At 39.7% G+C, this 27,539-nt stretch overlaps 1 protein-coding gene across 4 annotated transcripts in view; it reads left to right on the top strand.

Moving 5' to 3' along the window:
• Positions 1-614: 614 nt before the first annotated feature.
• The window catches only part of fgfr3 (fibroblast growth factor receptor 3), a 42,347-nt gene continuing 15,422 nt past the window's right edge, over positions 615-27,539 (top strand). For all 4 annotated transcript variants that reach the window (XM_067422566.1, XM_067422565.1, XM_067422568.1 and 1 more), the window contains exons 1-7: positions 615-1,199; positions 6,251-6,473; positions 15,626-15,892; positions 18,620-18,673; positions 20,724-20,893; positions 26,516-26,639; positions 26,722-26,912. In XM_067422566.1, coding sequence (XP_067278667.1) covers positions 6,329-6,473; positions 15,626-15,892; positions 18,620-18,673; positions 20,724-20,893; positions 26,516-26,639; positions 26,722-26,912 — 951 coding nt within the window. In that variant the 5' untranslated portion in view covers positions 615-1,199; positions 6,251-6,328. The remainder of the gene's footprint in view (positions 1,200-6,250; positions 6,474-15,625; positions 15,893-18,619; positions 18,674-20,723; positions 20,894-26,515; positions 26,640-26,721; positions 26,913-27,539) is intronic.

A 27,539-nucleotide genomic window follows, 5' to 3' on the forward strand; every position in this document is an offset into this window, starting at 1 on the left:
ATACCTTTAGGTACGCATTTGTACTCTGTTAATAATGTAGCCTACCGTTTGGGAGTAAAAGCTGTTCTAGCCTACCCCTAAGGTAGCCTACTTTAGGTAGGCCTAGCCTAATAAAAGTTATCTTCTCTGTGTATAACTGCATTAATAGTTTTAAATTACCGTCATTTTTGTGATGATAGCCTATATTGTTTGTGTAAATCTATATTAACTTTAGCTAAATTGAACTACATTTTTGCTCTAATTTTGTCTATGTAGGCTATTTATTTTTATATTTGTTTTGCCCGTTAAGAGTTTGAGCTGCAGTTGCTATGGTTAACTTACCTCTAAACAACCCCTGACTAGTTAAGTTGTATTCTAACTTTAGTGCTTATTGAAACGTTGTCATACCCCTCACACTCCGCTATAATTCGCACTGAAAACAGTATGAACAGCAAAATCTTTGCTATTTTTAATTGTTTTTCTGCTGACTCTCTCCATGGTCCATAGCGCGGTTTTGGTTCGCTGAGCGCAGCTAATTTGACATTGAGTAAGTTGATTGAATATTCGGGTTTGGTGTGGGAGGCGCCTGCGGCTCTATCTCTCTCTCTCTCTCTCTCTGCCCTGAACTCGCGAGGGGGGCGGCAGGCGGCAAGCACCGCACTCACAGCAGGGACGCGGTTTGAAATCCGATCCTGGTTAATTTTTTTCCCTCTCTCCAGAGCCCGGTGCTCAAACTGTTAGTGGGAGTCTGTGAGCCAAGCTTTCACACAGCACCAAACGCCCCGCACTTCACAACTGACCCAGCGGCGCAGCGAGGCAGTTGTGCCCGGACAGCGCAGCGGAGAAGAGCGGAGCTTCTTCTGTAGGACCCCGACACTCTCTTACGACCAAATAGCCTACTACACTGGCGCTCTTTTAGACGATACAGCCTAGTGTCGTTTTGATACACTTTTGAAGGGTTTAAGGACTGGACAGAGTCGGACAGCTCAAGGCTGTGTGGTGAATACAGCTTCTTCTCTAACGCTCCACTGACTGACTTCACGTCTTTTCACATTTCCTTTACGTCGGGATTTGAAAACTTCAGTGTATTTGGATGATTTGCCCCCCGAATGTGATTCACGAAACATCTGGAGGGACCTCGTAGTAGACCAATCTTTCTCAAAAAAGCCTATCAACATATTTTGTGATCTCGAAAAGGATTACGATCAAGAACGAATTTGGTGAGAAGTTTATTTATTGTTATTATTATTTTGCCTTTTACAATTTCAGAAATATTATGGAGTATGGGGTATTAAATTATAAATATATAGAAACATGGATTATGTCATTAAAATATAAAAAGATAAAATTATAAAAATAAATAGACTGCACTAATGCTGCATCATTTACATGGACGCAAAGCAGCATAAGAGCCGTCTCCCTACATTGGCTACTAGCTATAGGAGCTGAGGTGGGTCAGATCTGCATATTTTACTAGTTTTTATGTGGCATTGAGTTTTTGACAGAACCCGAAGCAAACAGAGCTGCTTAGACCAGCCTTAGTTCAACCGTGTAAGACGCCTTTGCAGGGATAGGAAATAGTCTTATTCCTCATATTTCTACTTGTTTCCTTGTTCCAGTTACAAAACGTGTTTTTCAATTAGACTATTGATTCAATCAAAGCCTCCTGAATGGAAACAAAGTTTTAGTGTAGAAGTGAGCTGCGGTGACATGTGGTGTGTGCCCGTATCGCTTACAGTCGGACAGGTGTTGCGCGGTGTGTGTGTGTATGTTTGTGTGTGTGTGTGTGTGTGTGTGTGAGAGAGAGAGAGAGAGAGAGAGAGAGAGAGAGAGAGAGAGAGAGAGAGTAGCCTACCGCGTGCTCGAAAGCTGCTCTACCAGTCGTGAGGTGTAGCCGCACCTGTGTTGAAATACAGTACATTTCAATAAGGCTTAATTAAAAGTGTTTGCAGTGTATACTTTAGCTTGTTGTATGGAAAGTCGATTTGAGCTGTGAAATTGACTACTTGTTTCCTGAAGCGCGAATCAGAAACTAATTGGTCAGTAGCCTGTCTTTGTCATGTAGTCTAGGTGTAGGTGTTTTAATGGTGCCGAAACCCACCGTGGGAGGAGAAGTGACGGAAAACACTGTCAAAGGCGCTTGCTGGTGAGCGTTGGAGAGCTTGAACAAACTGTTTATAGCTATTCCCTTTATACCTTTTATATAGAGCTATTCACAGTATATGTTTACCTGCTGTAAACTCCACTGGTTAACAGTCACTCAGTTGACGTGTGTCTTTCTGATGAGAGACTAAGACTTTTATATCTTTGAGTATGACGCATTTTAAAACCAAAATTACATCAATTTCTTCTGCCGCCACCTCAGCAGGGCTTCATTTGTGTTGTTTTTAGCTCAAAATGAAGTGAACCTCGCCAGTTTTTCATCCGCCGTACCCATGGGCCATCTGAAACCAATTGTAGCTATCGGAGTGAATTAGAGTCTCTGGAGGTGTTAACGCGGGCTACTGGGGGCAATTAGCCACCTCATGTACCAGAGTCATTCAAACCCGACTGGAGTCCATGGTGAGAACTAGGATGTGAATGGTTAGGTTTTCCCCTAATCTTGGTTATTTCATTTTTCTTATAGCAGATCTTTACTATAGGTCTGTTTGGACTTTATGACATGATGAAGTTTCTTGCTGTCAGTTTCAGCTTGTTTGAAACACTATCAAAGAGTATCCTGATGAAAATTGTCTATTAAACTATTAACTAATAAAATTGAAGAAAAATAATAATTATGTTATACATTGTACTACTGTAACTTGATTTACTGATAAAGAAAATCAATTGCATCTCTGAGTAGAAAGGTCTTTAAAACTTAAAAGCTTTGTCTGCAGTGTGTGCAGCAATCATCGTGTACTTTTAGTTATACACCAATTTTTTGGGGAGATAATCATTACTTTCCCAGTCATTTTCCCCTCATCGTTTCAAACCACCTCTGGTGGAACTAATAAAGGTCTCTCAAATACATTCACACATCTCAAATGTGAGAGGTCGTGTCAGCAGGGAAAAAAGAGGCTCTTTTCAATTTGGAATCCTCAACTAATTGTGACCTTCAGCGGATTGGTGCTGGCTCAAAATCAATACGCCACTCTGTGGACTGTCAAAAAGTTTGAGAGTTTAAGTCTTGTCATCAAACTTTCTCTCTTTCTCTAAAGGTCTTTATTTAGGCCGTATTAGTAAAAAAAAAAAAAAAGTAATAAAATATAAAACAAAAAAATGTGCACAAGATAATTTTACACACAATGCACAATGCAGTCCAAGGGCTAAAAACAGCATGAATGAAAACGAGCAAACAATAAACAATGGACAATACTATGCTCTCTCGCTCTTTCATCCTTCTGTTTTTAATTACCCTTATGTTTTCTTTTTCTGCGAATGGCTTCATGGACAGTGTCATGTTAGTCGCTGCATGTAGGTATATAAGATGACCAGTTTAATGCTAGAAAGCACAGAAAAGTCTCTGAGCAAAATGTTTGAGAAAACCCGTAATTTTACAGTGACAAACATCAGTGAATTGCTCCTCTGGGATTTGTGTGTTTGATGTGTTCCTCTATTGGGATGTTTAAAAGGATAGGTAGGTGAGTTTAATTCTCACCTTAATGCAGTTGTCTACACTGAAGCAATGCACAAATCTGTACCCACACACAATCCCACACGCACACTGACAGAGCTCTCAGAGAGCCGCAGGAGGGCGAGTGAAGTCCTCGGAAGAGGATTACAGCCAAACTCTAATAGAGACACCTCAGACTTCAGCTTTTCATTTGCTCTCTCTCTCTCTTTCTCTCTCCCTCTCTCCATCTCTCTCTCTCTCTCTCTCTCCCTTCTAATCCCTATTTTCATTGGCAGATTTAAGTTGGGCTGGCCGTTGACATGGCTGCACAATTACTGGAGATTACTGACATTTTTGAGTCCCAGATTTGTTGCAAGGTGTGACTAGCGTGTGATAGGATTCCATTAAAACCCTCTTTCACCCAAAACTATCAGACATTACACACATGAATGCCCAGGATATGAAAGCATATATCCTCGCATGGCCTTGGTCAGGTCTGTAGTTGTTTGATTGTCATGGAAAGAGTGTTGTATTTTTATTATACTTTAATATGCATTCACAGTTGAGGGAGGAGTTTAAAAGTAAGAGACAGAGAAAGACAGAAAGGGAGATACAGACAGACAGTAAAAACATAGTAACTAATGTTGATTTATTGACTCGAATGATATTCATAATATTTCAATGGAGTCCAAATCAAATTCTTCAGTAATCCCATAGATAAACACTGACTTTTCTGAGAGAGTTTTACACAGCACACGGCAGCACACTCCTGCATATCAGTCATATCACACAATGTTATACACAATTCTAGCTGCTTATGTAGTTTAATCTGAAAATAATTTTATATATTTAAAAAAAAAAATCAATACTTTTGCTACAAAAAATTAGAATGAATTCTGAAGGATCTGAAGGAGTAATGATGCTGAAAATCCAGCTTTCTACCACAGAAATATATTACATTTTAAAACAATTTAAAATAGAATACAATATTACTGTTTGTACTTTTATTTTTAGTCAACTAAATGCAGCAAAAGTTTTTTTTTTTATTAAAAAGACTTACTGACCTCAAACTTTTGAATGGTAATGTATACTGTGTTAAAATGACTTAAATGCATAAGATACAAGCAAACACTGTTCGATGCTCAAACTACACCATGGGTTAAGTATCATTTAATGTACAATAATTATCGCAAAATAAACTTTGACAGGGCGATCAGGCTTGTATCCTGTCACCCCAAAGAGGTTTATTTTGCAACAATGACTGGCTGATGGTAAATTACCCTGCTTGTTATATAGCTTCTTGCCAAATAAATACATGGACATTAAATATAAATCTAAGTTAAAATTATAGCATTATGTTGGAAAAATAAACTGCATAGTTTGTCTAGAAGAACTCAAAAATTAGTTGCCTGGTCAAAATGGTCACTTATACAGTTTAGTGGTCCTTATACAAAAATATATGACCAGATTGCTGTGATTGACCAATCAGAGTCAAGTATTCCAAAAAGATGCATGGTGCATAATAATATAAGGCCATTTCTAAGAATATCAAAGTTTGTTAAGGCCTCTCCCCACTTAAAGCTGTGTTACTGTACGATAGTATGGCTCCAGAAACATGCTCTAAAAACACACCTACACTACACACTCCAGAAATACGCTCCACAAATAAACCCTTCTCTCCTACAACAGCCAGCGCTGATACACTATCAGCCCACAGCGCAGTGCACACTCCTGCTCCGCCAGCCAGAGAAAACACTGAGTTACTCAACACACCGACCCGGCTTCTCTCTCTCTCTCTCTCTCTCTCTCTAGTATGTGCTGACCAAGAATTGAGCGTCTGCTCGTCAAGGGAAAGAAAAACAGCGCCACACTAACCTCAGGAGATTTTGTGCGTCCGTTTGAGAAGAATGCCACCGTTTAAAGTTAACACAAACATTTTGTGTGTCTAAACCAAGGCTGTTCTGGAATAACAGGAGTTCAAGTTTAAAGCAACACAAGAGTTTTCTCATATTCTCAACGTCTTTGAGCGAAAATCTCTCAGCGGGGAACCAGATCGTACAGCCTATGGTGTATATATATATATTATATATATATATGTGTGTGTGTGTTTGTGTGTGTGTGTGTGTGTGTTTGTGTGCGTGTGTATTTAAAGCACTTTACATTCCTTTTATTTTGACTAATGTAAACTCTCTATACAGCCAGACACACACACACACACACACACACACACACACGTCACAGAGTGTGAGGGGAGCATATGTTTTCTTTAGAGAGATAAGTGTGTTTGTGTTAGCTTAGTGAAAGACGTGTTTCAGAGTAGCTCGACCAGAGAAGAAGAAAAAAAAGGGAGAGTAAGAACGCAAAAGAGAGTTTACAACAAATCCCAGTCTCGTCTAAACTAGCACAGGACACATAATCTGAAATCACTCCATTTCTTGCTCTCGTGGCAGTTGTGTGTGGTCGTCGCACTTTATTTTTCAATTTTCAGTATATGCAGAGAGCTTGCTTTAGACATTTCCATGTCAGCATGGCATTTCAATAAAGTGCTTTGAAAAAATTGTCCCGTGTCAAAACAAGAAGCAGACCATTTTATTCTTCACCTACTACAAATATGATACAGTTTTTGTTTTGTGTTTTTTCTCTATTAGACCTCTTATGATTGTTGATTATGCATTTCAGGTTTGGGACAGGCAGCATTTCTGACAGGAGTGTGTTTGTGGCTGCGCCACACTGACAGTATGTGTGGAAAGGCGGAGGATGTCTGAATCTGGTCTCCGTGGTGAGGACACTCGTCCCTGCGTCGCTCGGCCCGGGATGGTCCCGCTTTGTCTCCTCCTGTACCTTGTGTCCCTCATCTTCCCCCTGGCGTACAGCGCCCACCTGCTGTCCCCAGAGCCCACAGGTCAGACACTACACTTCACATTCTCTGTCTTACTGTCTGCAGGGTTCACAAAAATGTTTTTATTTATTTTAAATAGTAATTTGTTCCTGGGATGCAAAGCTGATTTTTTAGCATCATTACTAGTCTTTTAGTGTCACATGATCCTTCAAAAATCATTCTAATATGCTTATTTGGTGCTTAAGAAACATTTTTTTCCTATTACCAATGTTTAAAACAGTTGTGCTGCTTAATATTCTTGATGAACGATCTTTTTTTAAAATAAATATTGTATAACTTTTAAATATTTACTGTCACTTTTGATCAATTTAATGTGGTCTTGTTGATTAAAATTATTCATTTCTTTTAAAACAAATCTTACTAACCCCAAACTTTTGAACAATATTCTTGGTTTAGATTTCTAATAATTTTTGATTTGTCAGCGTATTATTCCTGTAAATAGATTCTGTTCAATGAATCTGTCAAACCACAAATTGGTCTGAATGATTTGTTAGTGAATCATCTAAATCAGAACACTTGTTAAAAACATTCAAAGTTGGCTGGAAAGGCTAGAAATGACTGGAAATGTCATGGACACTTCTAAAGTGCTCTAAAAATATTTTGTCATCAAAATATACAGTAGGCTTTTAATAATAAAACTTGCTTGCAAGTCACTGTGATGTTTGATTGGTAAATGAATGTGTCATTTCTCTTTTATGGATCAGACACTGATCTGAATGAATCATTTTAGTTCATCTGAATATTTGCACCTCCTCTTTTTGAAACCTTGAAACCTTCTTTAAATACTTAAAATAGCTTTAAAAAACTGCTTCAGAAACAGAATGCCATTGTTACTATTTATCACATGCCGATAATGAAAGGGTTGTCAGTGATTGTGTGTTTTTAAGGAGCTCAAGTTACAGCCTCTTCAATTGGCCAGTGTGTATAGGACTGAGTTTGTACAGTGGCACAAAGTGGGTATTGTTGCAATGAACACTTGTGTAGTTGATATTATGTAAACACACTTTGTCCTTGCCATTGATTTATTATCCCACAGTTGACGGATGAGGCCCTGCGGAGTGGATTACATGACAGCTAAGTGTGTGTGGACCGAATAAAAGCTTATCACTCCAGGCAGATTGTGTCTGAATTTTCTGCATATGTGGGCAGGTATGAGAGCCCAGGGTGCTGAGAGAGGTGTTGATCATTATCAGTTGTTTGTTAAAGACAGGTTTCTTGGCTGAGTTCACCCAAGTGTCTGTTGTGTTTGGATTCTAGATGGCTCAAGCTCCACTAAACATGTTACAGTCACTTAGAAAATAGAAAGGAGCTTGATGCTTTCTTGGCCCATTTGCTTTTGGGAAAGATCGTCTGATTGCTGGTGGATCTGATTTCTCATACTGATAGCAGGTAAATATTAGGAGACGGCGGGAGAATTACAGTTAATGTTCACACATGGTCCAAAGGAGAGAATGCAGAAAGTCTTCAGTAAAACCACAGAATAAACAAAGAGGGATTGTTATGAGACAAGAACCTGCAAACACTTCACCACCCAGCTCCTTTTCCCTCTTAATCCTAACCACCAAATCCCCTGTTTTTCTCTCTCTCTCTCTTTCTATGTCACTATTTATCCCATTCTGTCTTTTTAGGTCTGTGTATCCAGTGGCTGAATTTAAATTGATCAACTCAGACAGATCAAAGCTATAAGCCACAAGAGGCAGTCCATTGTTATCAAGAGTAAGAAGGTAGCAATTCAGCAATTTCTTCAGATTATTTATGTTATTGGTTGAGGTTTGTTCAGCCCATTATTGATCTTTGAAACTCACTGCAGCTGAGCAGATGAGTTCTTAATGAGAAGAGAAACACGTCCTCAGAACGCTGTCTATAAACACCTGTCTCACACACACAGAGAGACTTTCTTATACCAGTACCTGCGCAGTAATGCACACGCCCCTACACCCAGACAGAGGCAGAGGCAGAGGCGTGTGAAGCACGTACACACTTGCTGGCCTGTCAACCTGTAGGATGGGTGTCTTCAATGCAATTATCAGTTCCCCTGAAGGACATTACTTAGATACTTACTTAAAAGTCATAAGTGGTAAAACAAACGGTTCAATGTGTTTGTGTGTGTGTGTGTGTGTGTGTGTGTGTGTGTGTGTGTGTGTGTGTGTGTGTGTGTGTGTGTGTGTGTGTGTGTGTGTGTGTGTGTGTGTGTGTGTGTGTGTGTGTGTGTGTGCACCAGAGAGTAGCAGGACTTGCTTCATATCTGACAGACATCACGTTTTGTGCTAAAATATTGTTCCTCTTTGAACCAGTTCTTGTCAGACTCCTTCTTTTATTGTTTTTTGTGTCTAATGTTTCTAAGGCTTTGATTTATGTGTTAAAATGCTGTTCTTTTAAACTGTATATTCATCACAAATTCCAGAAAAAAAAATAGATATCAGTTTCGTAAGAAATATTAAGTTGCACAACATTGACATTAATGAAAAATGTTTCTTGAGCAGCAAATCAGCATATTAGAAAGATTTCTGCAGGATCATGTGACACTGAAGACTGAAGAATGGCTGCTGTAAATTCAAGTTTGCCATCACAGGAATTAATTAAATGTTAAAATATATTAAAATAGAAAACAGTTATTTTAAATTATAATAATATTTCACAATATGGCTGTTATTGATCAAATAAACATGGATAAAACATGATACTTTTTTCTAAAAACATTCACAAAAAGTACCAGCGGCAAGCTTTTGAACGGTAGTGTACTATGTTCTAAAAGGCTTTACTGTAACAGTTATAGCAGAGTTAGCTTATTTTTATTATAATTAGGTTTATATAAAAACAATAGAGGTCTATGGTATGTGGTCACTTAGCCAAGTCAACGTGTGTGTGTGTGTGTGTGTGTGTGTGTGTGTGTGTGTGTGTGTGTGTGTGTGTGTGTGTGTGTGTGTGTGTGGCTGATTTCCCTCAGCTCTCCTATACCACTTTTGGCAGCCATGAACAGATGGCAGAAGTTATGTGCTGTAAGAAGTCCAACAAACACACACACAGAGACATGTACACTTCTCCTTTACCACCCATGGAATGAACCTCTGCCTTGGCAATATTCCTGGTCCAACACATACCATCTCTTACACACACACACACACACACACACACACACACACACACACACACACACACACACACACACACACAATGCGTCACAAAAACCGCGGCCCATCTGTCAATCACCTCTGGATTATGGTTTGATTTAAGCTTTATGTTAGCATCTTTTACTGTATATTAGAGTCTTCAGGAACACGTGTGTCGGCTGCTTTCTCTCCTGGGATGCTTATGAATAGTTTATAAACCATTAATAATGCATTTATGACAGTGTAACAAAGCTTATACCACACACTGATCGGTTTGTAACTGAAAGTGATCCAGTGCTGGCTTTGTTTAGCAGTTTGAGAGCATTATAAACTGTTAAAATGTTTCTCAGGGACAGCGGGCCCTAAGAATTTTTTGGTTTCAGTTATAAGCAGTTATATACTGTGTGATAGACTAAACAGTCTGTCACATGTTTAGGGGAATCTGTTTTTGTTTATAATTTTGAGTTATAAATGGTATTGCATATGCATGTTAATACACTCAGACTGTGTGTATGTGTGTGTGATTGAGGATCTCTCGGAGCAGCTGTTGCCAGTTGCTTCTGGGTATCACTGGCTGGAAGGAAGCAAGGCAGAGGATTAGTATTTTTCCTGCCCTCTCCCTCTCTCTCTGAAAATGCTGTATTTCTATTCATACTAAAAGACAGAGGGGGAAAAGGGGGAAGGGCAGAGGCCACGGAGAGGTGACGTGTTTGTGTGTGTATTTGCTTGATCACTTGTGTTTTCCTTAAGGGCAATTTGAGGTCACAGAGTTGAAAGAGTAACATCTCACTCAGCTCATTTCTTATTCTGTCATCATAACAATGACATTATGTAACATTGTTCAGAGAGTGAAGAGTGAAACGTATTTGGCTTTACAGCACACATTTGACATAACAATTTAGTAGTGATAGACCAATATATCTTGTTCAGGACAAAGAATCAGACAATGTTAGGCTATTTTGAGGTTATCTGCAGTGGTAATTGACCTTATTTTGAGTTTCCAAAATCTAGCCAATGGATAAGAAATATTCTCTCTATATCAGTATTATATTAACCTTAGAAATGTATATTGGTGATGAATATTGTCAAACTGGTCAACTGTTGCATAAGACTGCATAGTCTGGTTTCTTGAGTGGTGATTAAGTCATCTCTTGGTCTGAATTACAGAGCAAATAAATATTATAATAGAAAATACACTATTTTATTCTGTCCTTGTTACGGTATAATTACTGAAACAATTAAGTACTGAGTAACATTAATTATAATAATTTAACATTATAGGGTTACATTTAGGATTAGGGTTTAGTTTACCAAGCGGCAACCTCCCGCGTTCTCTCTTGAAGCCAATACGGAAGTGATGTAAACTGCAATTCATCGACTGGCCACTAGAGGCCGGCTCCAGAAGGGAGCAGAATCTTATTAAGCCCCATGTTAAAATTCCCAACTTTACAGCAGAAAAAGACATGTTTACAGCCTGGTACAAATTGTGGTTGTGGCCTATACTGCTAATTTTGACCTTCATGAAAACTGTGAGGGGGGGTGAATTTTTTTATAACTCATTCGTTTGCGTTATATATAAAGCCTTAAAGTTCTGCATAATTAAGGGCGTAGATACTTTGAGTGACAGGTGGATAGTCATTTATCCGCAGTCTATAGTCATTGTATCACCCAAGCTCTGCCTACATCCCGCCTTTTTGCCCATTTTCTGTTATCTGGGAGTGACACGCGATGACTCGCTCGCAAGATGGCAACGCCCAGCTCGCCCATACTTTAAGCTTCAGAACGGCTTATCGGAATCCTATTGGTGACGTCACAGACACTACGTCCATATTTTTTTACAGTCTATGGTATTTACATGTGATTTACTGTTATAGTAATGCCTATAGTAAGGACAGTGTAAAATAAAACTTTACCAAATTCTACATTTTAAAGGATATACATACAAAAACTACATTTAAAGGATCAAATATTCAACATTGGGGTGGGATCACATGCAAAAGTATATTCATTTATAATTGTCAAAACCCATATTGACTGACTATTGGTAGTGAATACTGGGAGTGTGTCCCAATGGTAGTGTGTTCTAATGAACTGAACATTTAAGGTTAGGGTCAAGAACAAACCTTAATATCCACTCCTAATTAAACAGCTTCTAATGTTCAAAAGATCATACAAGTTTTGTTGACCCCAAAATTACTTAAGAGAAAAAAATATTTAGGAAAAAATAAGTTGCTGATGCTACATTAGATTAAGAGCATGTGTTCGTTATTTTGCAAGCTGCTGCAGTTTGTTTTAAGTGTATGTTCTGTACAGTGTGTAGAGTTTGAAACTAGGCCAGTTCGTCTATGGAATGACAATTAAGATGGTCGAGTCCCTAATTACAACCTGCGTGTGTTTTTCAGTGTGTGTGGTTCTTTGAGAGTGTAGATGTGTATGTGTTGAAAAGGATTTTGTTTGTTTTTTAAATTTAGCAGAGATAAAGATATGTGTATATTGATTTAATATGTGCATTAAAGACTTCTAAAAGACTTTGGCTCAGACTCTGGATGAGGTCTGGATGTTCAGAACATCCAGCTTCCGTTAATAATTAGAGCACTGATGCAGGAGGGTTTGTGTGTGCGTGTGTGTAGACAAGGCTTTATTTTTGGTAGCAGCAGCTTTCTTAAACTTTCCTCAGGGGCACACCATCGCACACACACACGCCTCACCAGGACAGAATAAAAGAGGTAACAAGCTGCAAACTCTCCTCCGCCCACCTCTCTTTCTGTCGTAATCCTAATCGCCGATTGCTTCTTTTTTCTTTTTTTCTTTCCGGCCAGTCTCATTTAGAGGAGAATCTGGCTCAAAAAGGTGGTTTTTACATCTGCCATCTGTGTCTCAGACATACAGAGGACGCGGACCTCATCTCCAGAAAGATACTCCTTTAACGCAAGCAGATTGCAGTATGTTGAGGGAGCAGAAAGGAGATCGCATGCGAGAAGTGGGCATGAGACTGTGTGCGTGAATGTGTGTTGTGTTCAGTCTGAAGGTCAGATGACCGTAGGGGTTGTTGACTGAGTGTGTCACGCCAAACGACTGAAAGCAGCGGGAAACAGCAAAAGAGCAGACTGGCACAGCTCAGGTTTGGTGTGTGTGTGCGTGTGTGTGTGTGTAAGTAGATAAAGGTCCAGACTAATTACCTGCTATAAATCAGCTGCATGTATTGATTACACTGTGTCACAATAGATCAGGTACCTGTGCTTTCAGCCATGACTGTGTGTCTGTGTGTGTGTGTACCTTCTCTATCCTCCCCCTCATTCTCTTGTTTTAACCTGTCGCTTTGTTGCAACACCTAAAACAAGTGGAACCAGAGACTGTTAGTCGTACATACATATATCACATGCTGTCAGCTTTGTGTGCATGTGTGTGTGTATGTGTGGTCCTGCTATTCCCTACATTATGGGGACCAAATGTCCCCACAAGTATAATAATACATAGTAATATAGTAAATATACTTATAGTAATTGGCCTTGTGGGGAAATTTGTTTGGTCCCCATGAGGAAACATGCTTATAAATCATACAGAATGGTATTTTTTTTAAAAATCTGAAATAGCAGTGTGCGTGTGTGTGTGAGAGAGAGAGAGCGAGAGAGATTAAATGCATAGTGACAGCACAGCGACTAGCTATACATACTAAAAACAACCAAATAAATCAAGAGGCAACATTTACCCCCTCTCTCAATGCACGGTTGTGTATGTAATTATATTTTTTTAATTAAAAACAAAATGCTTTGTTTTAGGGTTTTTGCTTTATAACAAAAATATTAAACTGCACAACTGTTTTCAACGTTGATGACTTCAAAACATAAAAAAAAAAATCTTACAGACCCCAATCTTTTGACCCCAAAACTGCGAAAAATGCCCTTCTCACACAAACACACAGATTGTTGACCTCTTTCTTGTTTCATAAAAGCAGTCAGATATATTCCAGTAACTGCTGTGTTGCCCATGGCAGCAGGTTTTAAATCACATCTCGCATATTACCCCGCACAACTCTGGCAAAACACGAAAAAAACCTTTCATCTTTTCTCCTTGATCAAAGGAAAACTGTCCTCAATACATGCAAGTGTGTGTGTGTGTGTGTGTGTGTGTGTGTGTTGAATATAAATGGGTGCTTGAATCTACAGTGATTATGATAATACATGAAGCTGATTATAGAGTGAAAGTATGATTGCATACTATCTTTGGAGGCAGGTAGCATTGTGGTCACAGAGGGAAGAACATTTGCGTGTTTTATGCCAACAAATCACATCCAGGACGGTTGACGACTGCTGAATTCTAGCAATCAATAGCTCTAGAGTTATTAATCACATGACATATACAACTAAAAACAGCCAATCACATATTTCAGGATCATACTTCACCTGAGCATCTGCATTAATGGAAATGCTAAAAGATACATACTTTGCATTATGCGTTTCAATGCACATGACACATGAGGCTTGTGTGGCCTTATAGAATCAACCAAGGTAAGTCTCCATAAAAGCCAAAATCTCACCTGATCTGTGGCCCTCAAGAGGTTTCTATATCAGCCCTGTAAAACCTCAGCGCTCACACTGGCTCTATTATCCACACTCCTCCTGGGAAATATGGGAACACACAGTAGCCATTTATGATATTTATTTATAACCCCTTCCCCCACGCACATTAGTGTCTTACACTGGGCCCAGCATATGTTACACAAACGCACACACTTCCTCTCCTTCGCAGGATATAGAATAGACACACACAGAGCATTTTATTCACTGAAGGAGCTGCCATCTGATGTCAGCACTGTGGTACCTTTGGATTTGAGTGGTATGGGGGTGGCGGGGGGGCAGAGAAATGAGTGAAAGACAAGATGAAAGGTGGAAAAAGTGGACGGAGAAGCAGATGTGACGGCGTCAAGAGTGAAACACACAAGAACTGATATGAGAAGTGATCAAAGAGATATTAACACTTCACGTGGCCTTCCACAGCCTCAGACAGAGTGGTGTTTTTGGACTTTGCACTTAACAGCATGTGTGTATGCGTTCACATGTAGCGGGTGATCTATAATTCATATGCCCAATTCTGTATTCCACTCAAGCTTAGTCTTGTCTGCAAGCCGTCTGCCAACACACTCCTGACCTCATACACACGCGCACAAGCGCAACATCTATCAAATATATCAATCCTTTGTAAGTCTGTCACCGCTCTTCCCGGAGATGAATGTCACTTTGAAAAGAGAGAATAAGAGAGTGATAGAGATGCTACAGGAAGAGAACCAGGTTTTGTGGAGGAATGGAAGAAAATGCCTGTTTATTCCAGCAAAGCTGCATTTCTGTACCTCGGTGGGATATGGCGTTCACGGGGGTGGTTATTTAACATATTTGTTTGTTTATTTTTCCTTATGTGCGTTTGTGTGATTTTACACCCGTCTTGGAGCAAGAATCTTTTTTCAGGGTCTGAGTTGCAGTCAAACATAAGAATGTAGTGAGTTTACGTAGTCTTACAATGTAAATCGAACCAATTAAATACATACCTTCAGCACACTTTAAAATGTTCACAATTCTGTCATGACAACTCTCGGACTGTTTGGCATGGTAATGAACATAACAATGGTTATATGTGTGGTACTGGCGGAGTAGATATTCTACACTGCTGCTGTTGGTTATTAAGTATGGTACTTGCTACTGCCAATATACATACACAAAAATGTAGCTGTACAATATAGCACCCATCACAGATCTATATGGGTGGAGCTGGGGAAGGTGGAGAGTTTCTGAAAGCGCTGCAACTGCTACAGCAAATGCTGAAGTATTTGAAGGTTGAGCAACTTGCTCATTGGCTACTTATACAGCAAGAACCAATCATCTATGCCCTATAGAGAATGGTGTGTTTGCAAACGGATTGAGTTAAGGACATATCAGCCTGCACCATCAAGAGTTAATGACAGAACCTGGTACATTTAGTTATCGGTACTTTCGTTAACTGCCGATTGAATTTCCTCCATTAACATGCATCTCTCTTTTCTCTCTCTCTTAGACTGGGTGTCGAGTGAGGTGGAAGTGTCTCTGGATGACTACGTGGCAGGAGTCGGGGACACCGTAGATTTGTCCTGCACGCCGCATGACTTCCTGCTCCCCATCGTGTGGCAGAAAGACGGCAACACCGTGTCTCCTAGCAACCGTACGCGGGTGGGGCAAAAAATGCTTCACATCATCAATGTCTCCTATGAAGACTCGGGGGTGTACTCCTGTAAACACGCCCACAGCAGCATGCTGCTAAGCAACTACACCGTCAGAGTCACCGGTCAGTCTCTACAACTCTGTCCTAATAATACTTAAGTAGCAGTCTTGTTGTTCTTATCCTACAGTAGACTTTGGGGCACAAGCTCAGGCATGCAAAACATTAATTGGAAACTCACCAGTCAGACTTGTTCCTTACAGGCAAACAGGTCTTGAGAGCACACACCTACAGGCTGTCTTGACGTTTATCATACAAGTACAAAAACACAAAAACACACACACTCAAAGCCAGAATGTTAAATAGTCTGCATGTTGTTTAATATTCCAGAGAAACAGGGCTGTTTTAAACTGAAAGTATTATAACTAAATGAAGTTATTATAAAAATAGGGCCTCCTTGGGGAAGTATGGAGGAAAATAGCATATTTTGGTCACTGCAGATTAAAATAAGTGTGAAAAATTGTAGAATAGACACTACATATGGCCCATTGAACCGGCCTGTCAGGTATTATTATCTTTTTCTACAAACCTTTAACTTGTCACTGATTATGTTCGAAATGGAATCTGAACACAGCTTACTGCGCAATATACCGTATAATGTCTGTTATTATATAAAAAAAGTATTATGCACACGTTTTAATGCTGGCATGCTACATTACTGACACAGTAAACACTCCCACTGACACACGTGGGTGTGTTTGTAACGCATGTGTGTTCATATGGTAGAGTGGAGTGATCTTTGGTTCTGTAAACTCGAGGACACAAGCTGAGCTGCTCATTGACAACTAATTAGAATGTAATTATCTGGAATCTCCTCATCATTTAAAGCAGATGGAAAACGCAAGAGCACAGGGAGAGTTGTTTTTTTTTTTACCAACATGTGTTTGGCGTTAGGCCAGGGCAAATCGGCTTTCCTTTTCACAGTCTGGAGAAAGACCGAAAAAAAGTGAAACGGGCACACAACCTGCACCAATTATTGCATGCCGATAAAATGTCCACAAGACAGCAATATCCTGTTCTGCGCACTTTAACACTAGACAGCTACCAGACACACTGACAGACAGCAACTTGCAACACACAGCATATCTTTACACCCAAAAATGAATTAATTACTCACCCTCTTTTTGTTCTAAACCCATCAGACGGGCCCAGAGAGCTTATAGATATCAATGAAATAATCCATATGACTTAAGTGGATTAACCTCAATTTAATGACGCGACATGAGTGTTTTACAACTTAAAACTTTATTTACAAAATAATAATCTCCAACACATATTCATGCAGCAGCGTAGCACTCTCTCAATTTGCATTGTGAGAGTGAACGCAACACAACACGTGCATTGTGGTGCTCGTGAACACCCGTTGGTGATCAAAATTTTGAAAATAAAGTGGTAAATTATGTTGGGGTTTTTTTGTGCAGAAAAAAATTCATTAAATTGAGGTTTAATCACTTGGGTCACAATGAATGCTTTTACAGTAAAGTCTTTACTACCCTTCTGAGCCTTGAAAGTGGTAGTTGCATCAGCTGTCAATAGAGGGACAGAAAACTCTCAGATTGAATTACAAAGACACATTTGTGTTCTGAAGATGAATGAAAAACTTAATTAATGACAGGATTTTCATTTTTGCATAAACTAACCCTTTAATTACACTTATTTAACTTTAAACCTATTGACTTTCATATGTGGAACATGTTTTATAGAATGCTCAAGCTGCTCTTTTCCACATAATGAAAGTGAACGGGGACAAATCTGTACAGCAAAAAATAAAAAAATACAACAACAAAAAAAGCATACAAATTTCCAATGTAACTTGTGTGCAGTATTCCAAGTCTTCTTAAGCTTGATAATAGCTTTGTGTGAGGAACATACAGAAAATGAAAATGTGCTTTGCTTTTATTTCTAATTTAGACATGCATATATCTAAATACTGTATTCACGCCACAAGAAACATCATTGGGTTTTGTCAATGAAATCTTAACAATTTTTAACATTTGGGTGTTTTAATCCTTTAAAAACATTTAACACCACAGAATAACAACACAAACCATCACAACTCAAAAACATTTATAACCTAAACCCTAAGTAGCAATGAAGACTGTGAAGCCACAAAAAATGTGAAAATATAGCATAAATCTGATGGTTTGGTGCAACTAACACTGTGAACTCCAGTACACACACACACACACATACACACACACACACAAAGCTTCAGTGTCCCAGTAACAGCATATCTTTAGCACTAAATAGGCCTAGTGTTGGATTTCAAGCTCCACTGGTATTTTAGGAGTGTGTGCTGTACAGTTTTACCTGTGTAAATGTTCACAGAGGAGGAGCTGAAGACAGAATAATCTCTTTTTCAGGGTCATAGTGTTTTTTTCCCCCTCTCTGAATAAGTTCATTTAGAAGGAGGATACAGGAGTGTGTGCTTGCCTGTGTGTGTGTGTGTGTGTGTGTGTATTTCAGGACGTGTGTAAAAATACAGCTGTTGTCAGAAATCTCTGAGACGTTTTACTCACTGAATCTCGGCTAACATCTGCCACCCATTAACCGCTGTGTGTGTGTGAGTGTTTGAGGGTGTGTGTGTGTGTGTGTGTGTGTGTGTGTGTGTGTGTGTGTGTGTGTGTGTGTGTGTGTGTGTGTGTGTGCACGCATGCAGTAATTGGTTTTGATTTGTTATCAGTTTATTTTCCTCATTCTGCAGATCATATGAATAGGTTCGTTGTTCATACAGCAAGGCCACTGTGCTATGTAGTAATAAGATCACTCTCTCCATCTCCCTGTCTCTCTTAGAGTCGCTGTCCTCTGGTGATGATGAGGACCTTGATGAAGATGAGGAAGATGCAGGTAATGGGACGATGCTTATTTCTCATTTCATTCCTCTTTTTTTGATTGAGATTTCATGAGGTCTCTCTTATTTTGTAATAAATGCATGCACTGTCTTTCTTAGCTAGGGACCGGTTGCATTTCATTTCATCAGCTGCTTTTCCCCTCACTCTATACAAAAACACAAGTTCTCACGAGAGATGGAGAGAGAAGAAAGGAAAGAAATCTTTTAAATTCTAATGGCATTAACTAAAAATGCAGACTAAAAATATCAGAAAATGCCATATCTTCATCTATGTATATAACAACTAAACAAAGAAACTAGAAGGTTTTATTTCTTAGTGTTCGGTGTTATTCCTCATTGCAGTGACCCAACTTTTTTTGAGGGAAAAATCTGAGACGCAGGAGACATTCTCCATTTGATCTTTATTTAATCTCGTTGCTTTGTAGGAGAAACAACTGAAATTTGAAAGAGATCTCATTTGCGATTTTTCCTAAAGAAAGAGAGAGGGAAGGAAAGGCTAACACATCTGTCTGTTGTGGTGGGATCGGGTTGGGGGAGGGTCTCGGGGTTGAGGGGAGGGCATGAAACGAGGGATTAAGCAAAAACCAAAACCCCTTTAGAGTTTAATGACCAGTAATCCAGCTCTAATTAAGAAAGAGAGAGAGAGAGAGAGACAGAGAGAGAGAGAGAGAGATCAGCACGCTGGAGCAGAGAGCTGTGAGGTCTGGGCTTCCTGGAACATTTGAGAAGAGTTGAGGTCGTGTGACATCTGATGACATCATTCTGTAATATCTTAATGATGCAGTGCTGGTTACTGCTCTCAGTTTGGCTGACTGAAGCAAGCTGTGCGTAATATCAGCTGTGTGGAGTTGAACTGCACTTTGATGGCTTTTTTTTGGCTGTAGAATAAAAGAAATGGAAAAAAAGTTGGGTCACTGTAGATTCGCGTTTCCCACTTCAAAGCTCAAATTTTCTGTGTTGAACTCTATAAAATAGCAAACCACACACACACACACACACACACACACAAACACACATACAGGTCCACAGTTGGGTACAGACAGTTGCACTGACCATCTGAGAATGCAGTGCAAACTGGAGAGTGTAGGCATTAGTGTGTCAGTTGTGCCAAAGGAAATGCCAGCCTGCCAATCACCCTTCACAATCTGATAGTGTGAGCAAATAACGCGCAAGAGAATTATATTCAGGCTAGTTAATGGGTTTATTGTGTGTGTTTGTGTGTATGTATGTGTGTGCACGCGCAATCACAGATGTGTGTTTGTGAGCTTGCATGTATGTCTGGAGCGAAATGTGGCGTCTGTGGGTTTAATCGCCAAGTTCGCGGGTTGATCAGATCTGGATTTAATTGTTTGAGGAGGGTTGAAAGTATGTTTACTCAATCTCTTAAAGACACATACACATACTTACAAAGTACAAGACTTGTCTGAAAAAGAAAATATTATTATAATAGTATAATGACTATTATTTTAGCTAAAGACTGTTACTGTAAGTATTTATGCTCTGATATTTGGCATTAGCTACTAGGGAGCATAAACACAGACCTGACCACATGACAGTCAACATTATATACAAAATTTGTGGGAAGATTAAATGAAGGAAAATTGGTCCGTTGTTATAATAGGCTGTTATTATTGGGAATCCACGTTGTGCAATCCTGGCTTTGTGAAGGATTTAACACTGGGAATCTTTTAGAGTTCTGTCTGCAAGAGCATAAACATGCCTCACACTCACGTTAGAGTGTATGTAAGTGTGTTTGCTTTTCCAAACAAATTTTAACTCAGTCTGGGAATTAGGCAGCCAGTCTGACGCTGCCACAGAGCGCACAAGAAAAATCTTTCCATAAACATTCACCCACACGAAGACTCCCGGAGAGGGAACACCCTACCCCCTGAAAAATAGCACTGCATGTCAATATGCACTTATATAGAGCCCCATTTGCACCTATGGATTCATGTACTGTTCATTGAAATGTTTGGGTAAACTTTTATAACATACATTTTTCAGCAGCATTTGTTTTATTCTCATATTTATACTTCTGCCCAACAGAAGCACCCTACTGGACCCATCCCGACCGGATTGAGAAGAAACTGTTGGCTGTTCCTGCCGCCAATACAGTGAAGTTCCGCTGCCCGGCTGCTGGAAAACCCACGCCCACCATCCATTGGCTGAAAAATGGCAAGGAATTTAAAGGAGAGCAGAGAATGGGCGGGATTAAAGTAAGACAATAGGAATATCAATTAAGACTATGTGCGTGTGCAAACAGGATTGTGAGTTTAGGATTACAGATAAGAATCTGCAATTAGTAATAATTTACACAGATCCCCAACATCTGCTCCTTCAAGAGCTCCCTCTCTCCCTCTCTCTTTCTGGGTTTTATTTGCTTGTCGCCTCTAGAGGATACGTCCACCTGTTGCTGTTCCTCTGTGAAACAGCAGAGGAACACAAAGTTCTGTGTGGTCTTGTTATTTATGTGTTGACACGTTTGTGCGCGGGTGTTGTTTCTGACGTGTATTGGAGGGCGTCCACTGATTCTTCAGATTATCTTTATTTGTTAATACCAATTATTCATAATTCAAAAGCTCATTAACTCAAACTCAATAATCCCCCCACAATTAAAGAGATGATTTCATTATTTACTGACCCTCATGTGGTTTTAAACTAAAAAAAAATTTTTTTTCAGTCAATGGTGCCCAAAACTGTGCAAATTCATACAGTTGGTATGGAGCTACATGAGTGTGAGTTAATGATGACATATTTTGGTGAACTATCCCTTTAAATATGACAGCATTATTCATTGGCACTTTCCTTAAGAAAAAACATCCCAAATTAGATTTCTTCTTCAATAGCATTCTCTTCCAATTGTTTCTTTTAGATCACATTGAGGACAAATAGAGACTTTTACTAAACACATTTCTCTTGAAAAAAAGACACCAGTAATTTCACACATCTCCTATGGAGTTTGAGATGAAATCTCAAGCTTTGGTAGTTTTTAGTAGATTTGCCAAGATATGAAAGTCTTAATATGAACTCAAGTATTTCCCTTTAAGTTCTTCTGATGCTATCCACATTCGTTTTATAGCTGTATACTACAACTGTATTTCAGCAAGTGCCTCATTTCTTTTTAAATTAACAGAATTTTACGAGAAAAACCTTAAACTAAAGCTCTAAATAGACTAGTTTTTCAGGGAGGCGTTATAAAAATTTGCACAAACTCAACAATGCTCTGAGAAATCTAATGCAAAGAGTGCTGATGTTGTATTATCCTAACGCTTCTTCTCATGTGTTTTGACCTACATGAGTTACTTTTTTTAACACCAATCTTTGACATGCTTTAATTTAGTTTGAATATGGATGGTGTCCAACGAAAAAAAGACATCGAGTGATAGGAATTGTAACTTAAACATTTTTTCAAAAACTGGTCCAATCTGAATAGGGCTCAAGATGACACGTAAAAATTGGATCTTCTGAGTGACTTATTTTCGCACACATGCGTTCACACGTTCAAAATCTTTAACACAGCCTTGCTTTGCATTGACCTGTATGCATAGAAAATAACCAGCGTCTCCTAAGAGAGACATTTAGAAACAAAACATTGACCTCTCCACGGCCATAGAGTGACCATCCCGCCCTTACAAAAACACACACGTATACACACACCAGGGGTCCGCACTGACCCAGGGTCATCCTTTATACCAGACCTGCCCTCTGCATCAGCACAGTCACTGTTGGCATAGAGATGTCTGACAGCATCATAATAGCTTTATTTAACACACACATACACAGGGGCTTGACAGCTCTAAATGTCTTCTGTCTCTATTAAGACCAAGGCTAAAAGTCACGGCTCTTATATGTATGTGCAAGTATGTGTGCTTCCCTTGTGTGTGTGGATTTGACAGGCCTGATGGCTTGATAACGCACTCAACGATGTGTTAAAACGCAAAGCGTCATGCAAAATTAAACACGAGTTCCCTAGGATATCAGCATATTCCATCTTAAAGCTCTTTTTCTGCATGGCAAGGGGAACAATAATGCTGCGATTATGTTTCTATTGGCACTGGAGCCGGCTGCAAGTTTGACTACCACTCTGGCGACGTTAATTGCCTACTAAATGTATTAAGATTGCCGAATGAGTTTTAAATACAAGAAAATGAGTCACATGCCGTACTCTCATTGTTTGAAACTATCCATGGCTTTGTTTAGACAGTTGACTTTCCCACAGCTCTCCCCTTCAAACAGCCGCACACACATTAACACAAACAGACGCACACACCTCAGACACTTTCTATCCCTGACTGGCATGGTTCTAAGGTCAGAGGTCACCTCTCTATTGAGTCATCAGAAGGGGGAGGTTCCGAGAGGGTGTTGCCGTGGCGATTTAGAGATCTTGATCGACAGGGGGAGGCGTGGCTTTTGTCATGCTCACATATGGCAGCCGAAGTCGCATTGTTAGAATGCTAATCTGTGGCACTGCGGGTTAGTCACACCTCACGAACACATACACACTGATGTTTTGTGAAAACGCTGCATTCGAGAGTGCGTGCAGCTCGCAAACATATTCAACAGCTCAATTGACGAGCGAGTGAAGAAAGACTGTTACGTCCTCCGAGAGATGACTCAATTTCAGTCGCAGTTCTCGGTGGGACCACCATGCTTGGAGCACCAGTAATGAAATGCTGAATCTCTAATCCACCGACAAATGTGGCTTTTGTCTGTAAGCCACAGCAGTATATGTCTTTATTAAGTGCTTGGGTGCAGTTAGATATTCATCAATGTGCAAAAATATGTTTAGAGGTCAAGTGTGTAATTTAGCGAAGTTCTATCCCACTTAAATGTTCACTATTCTCATGTAGCCTGATTTTTGACTAGTCTTTGCAGCTTCTTCGGCCCAATAAAAGGTGCCGGTCACAATAGCGAAATTCCAGAAAAAACTGTCCATTCTCTATTGTCATTAGTTTAGATATGAATGAGGCACAGCTCACACATAAGTCACTTTCAAACCAAGCAGCTTTCTGTTGGTCACTCCCATTTTGAACCTGATGCGAAATCTGCTTGGAGATATTGTTCTCATGCGATATACTTGATCACGTGACTCGACCAGATGTTGTTAAGGGGCGGGATTATTTGACAGTTGATACCATGATAATAGACAGGTGTGGACAAATAAATACAATTATTAAAATAGAAATACATTATTTCACAGATAAAACTATATATAATTGTATAACTAGCTAAGCAAACCTGCTTAAATGGCACAAACAAAACTTTGATTTTTTTCTTCTTTTTTTCCAAAATTCAGTTGTTTCACATTTGAATAGTAATAGTTGTTAAGCGACAGTAATGTGCTTGGGGTCTTTATCAGTACGAACAGATTGAAGTAGCCCTTAATTTCATTCTCTAGAGCTCTAAAACAGAATTTCATATGACAGCGTGTATGATTATGGTTTCAACATCTTTGTTGATCTTTGGACCAACATTCCAATCAACCAATCAGATTTGAGGAACAAGTTTATGTCAAGTTTAGGCTTATAACCTTAGGTGCTTCTACAACAGTGTTATTCATCTATCATTTCCCTCTGTTTTTATGGAAAAGTTATGGGTAGGGTTAGGTTTAGGATAGGATATATATTTTAGCACTATATTTTCAGACAGGAATGATGTTCCAGCATCAACAAAATATGTTGATCTAGGAATATGCTTACTTGGCAAAATCACGGTGATCCTGGCCATCTGTACAATATTGATGGCTTCTTGTAAATGTGAAACATGGTGCTTTTAGTAAGACTACTGTGCCACTTTCCATTGAGAGAGAAACCGGTTTGTCGTTTTAATGACTAGCCCTGGGGTCAGTTGTTTTTGCTCCCTGTCTCTGTGGGTCAAATTAAACAGCACCACTGTCGGAACGAGCCCGTACCGTATTGACACAGCCATAAATCCAGGACATACACACACAAACACACATACTCAAGAGAGACCTGAGCTTCTTGGCACCTCCCGAGTCACTTTACTCCCAATATTCTCTGCAGTTCTATCACAATTCAGTTGAATATCCACCGCATTGGTTTTAACTCCTAACCCCTGTCTGACATCAGAGTTAAAGAGGCTTAATATGTTAACAGCATAATGCCGGGAGGAATTTGAGCTGTGCTTTTCTACTGATTATCAGGCCTTTCTCGTGCTGTTTTTTTTTTCTCCTCCTGTATCTGAATCAGCGGGGTACAGCATGACATCACAACACTTTTCAGCTCTTATCTTTTGATGAAGGATGGGATAAATCAACTAACCCTCTCCTCCCGTTCCCTCTGGATAAAGAGCTCGGTAGATTGAGGAACAGCTGAGAATTCCTCACAGCATTTCTTTTCAGCAGACACATTGAGATAAATGTCTTACACACACACACACACACACACACACACACACACACACACACACACACACACACACACACACACACACACACACACACACACACACACACACACACACACACACACACACACACACACACACACACACACACACACACACACACACAAAATGTCAATGTCAAGTAAGACAGGGCCTTAAATTAAACTCTTGCCCTCTCATACTCTCACTGCAAATGAGTAGCTGACATTAAATACTTTGCGGAAGTTAACAAGGCGAGTCTAGGATTTCAGTCAAGGGGGCTCAGCTTCCAACCTAAACATGAGCTGATGTAACTCAGGAATATTTCTTGCCTTTAGTGCAAAGTTTGATTCTTGCTTGACCAGCCATATTAAAAAAATCAAACAAAATATAATAATATTTATAATAAAATATAATCACTACATGTTAGGGTTAATTTAGTGTTAATTTCAGAGTTTTTTAGCAATGATTATGTAAGTTTATTTAATTAAAAACTTTTTGAACAGCATTTCGCTAGTTATTTTATTATTATTATTATGTAGTCTTTATGACCCTTTAATGGTTGAGAGACGAAATTAAATATTTGTATTACAGAAAGGTGTTTACTAGTTACAGGACATACAATATACTGCACTTTCCCCTATACATTTACATTAATTTGAACCAAAAATCTTGATTAAAAAAAAAAGTCAATAGAAACATATGTCAACTACTCTCATACAGACATACACTCACACACATTTCTCATACCGTGCAGCATGTCAGTCAGCAAACACCAAAGCCTCACTGAGCGAGCCAGCGAGAACAAGCCGAGAGGAGGTGAGGATCCAGAAGTCGAGGGGGAGGAGTGCAGGGGGCACAGACGCCCTTGCCAACTTTTTTAGGCATGTGTGTTTGTCTATGTGCGTGTTGCCCTCTCAGTCAGTGTTACCATGCAACTGTTCAAAAACACAGCCCATAATATTTACACAGTTACATTTTTTTCCACTCAGACCTTCAAAGTACGTAGAGAAGGAATGAGAAAGAGACAGAGCACAAGAGGAGAGAGAGAGCGAGAGAGAGCCATATGCAATTAGAGTGGGCTCTATAAATGAATGGATGTATATATGTGTATATGCGTGTGTGTATGGGTATTCCCCAAATCTGTTGATGTTAAATGAATTCTGTGATTATTTAATTATCCTCATGCTGTTATCTGTCTGCCTGTCTGATTAATTTCCTTCATTTTAATTCCTTACATTGAAATTGCAGTTCTGCATCCTGTTTGATTCCTTAATTCTAATTCTATTCAGATTTGTCAGCACAGTGGATCTTACTCATAGCATTAGACACACACAGAGAACAGACACCTGCTTTTCTTCAGCTAACAGAAAAACCTGAGGAAGGATTGAAGTGGACCTCTTATGTAACGTCCCACTTTATGAATAAAACTCTGTCTCATCCATACTCTCTAGTTGAGGCATCAGCAGTGGAGTCTGGTCATGGAGAGCGCCGTTCCATCTGACAGAGGGAACTACACGTGTGTGGTGCAGAACAAATACGGGACAATCAAACACACCTACCAACTCGACGTGCTAGGTATGAACATGCAACACACACATTCAACCTTTAACTTTAACTTACCTTCATCTCTGACTGCCCTCATCTCTTCTCCAATCAGAACGCTCTCCTCACCGGCCCATCCTACAGGCTGGACTCCCAGCCAATCAGACGGTGGTGGTTGGCAGTGATGTCGAGTTCCACTGCAAGGTGTACAGTGATGCTCAGCCGCACATCCAGTGGCTCAAACACATTGAAGTGAACGGAAGCCAGTATGGGCCCAATGGCGGCCCCTACGTCAACATCCTTAAGGTACAGTTATCTGAAACATCAGAAGAATTCATGAATGAGCCACTTTTAAGAGAATGATTTCACTTTGTTTTGTACTTCAAATACTTTTATTATGGAAAAATGTTTTCCCCAGACACAAAGATTTAATTATGAAAACATTGTTAGTTTGTGCTTGTTAGAATAGTCCTACATTGTTGAAGGCATTTGTTGAAAATGTGCCCAAGCGCAGCTTAAATTAAACCACATATTAAGTCTCATGTGAGCTTTGAGTGACTCCTAGAGTACCTCCCTCAAACTCCTAATCCCACCCACGTTAGCATCTCACTATAGGCCCTGCAACTGGAGAATTAGGGGTCTCTCGCTCTCTTTTTCCTCTCAGAGGAGCGAGAGAGGAGGCAGACATCTGTTTTGGGCTAAGCTAACAGCCGCGGTGGCGTCGCGCAGGGAGACAGCCATTAGCTGTGCTGCCCCACTCTCTCCTCAGAGAAGGAGGGAGGGAACGAGGGAAGAGGCTCCCGAAAAAGCCATGGAAAAAATGAGTGCGGGAAGCGAGGGAAGGGCCGAGTCAGCAGGCAGAGGAGGGGAGTGCGTCGGCTGGCCAGACCGCCACGCTATTTTAGACTCCCACATAATTGAAACAGTATTTTA

The sequence above is a fragment of the Pseudorasbora parva genome, chromosome 17 (genome assembly GCF_024679245.1).
Source record: "Pseudorasbora parva isolate DD20220531a chromosome 17, ASM2467924v1, whole genome shotgun sequence".
Taxonomy (NCBI): domain Eukaryota; kingdom Metazoa; phylum Chordata; class Actinopteri; order Cypriniformes; family Gobionidae; genus Pseudorasbora; species Pseudorasbora parva.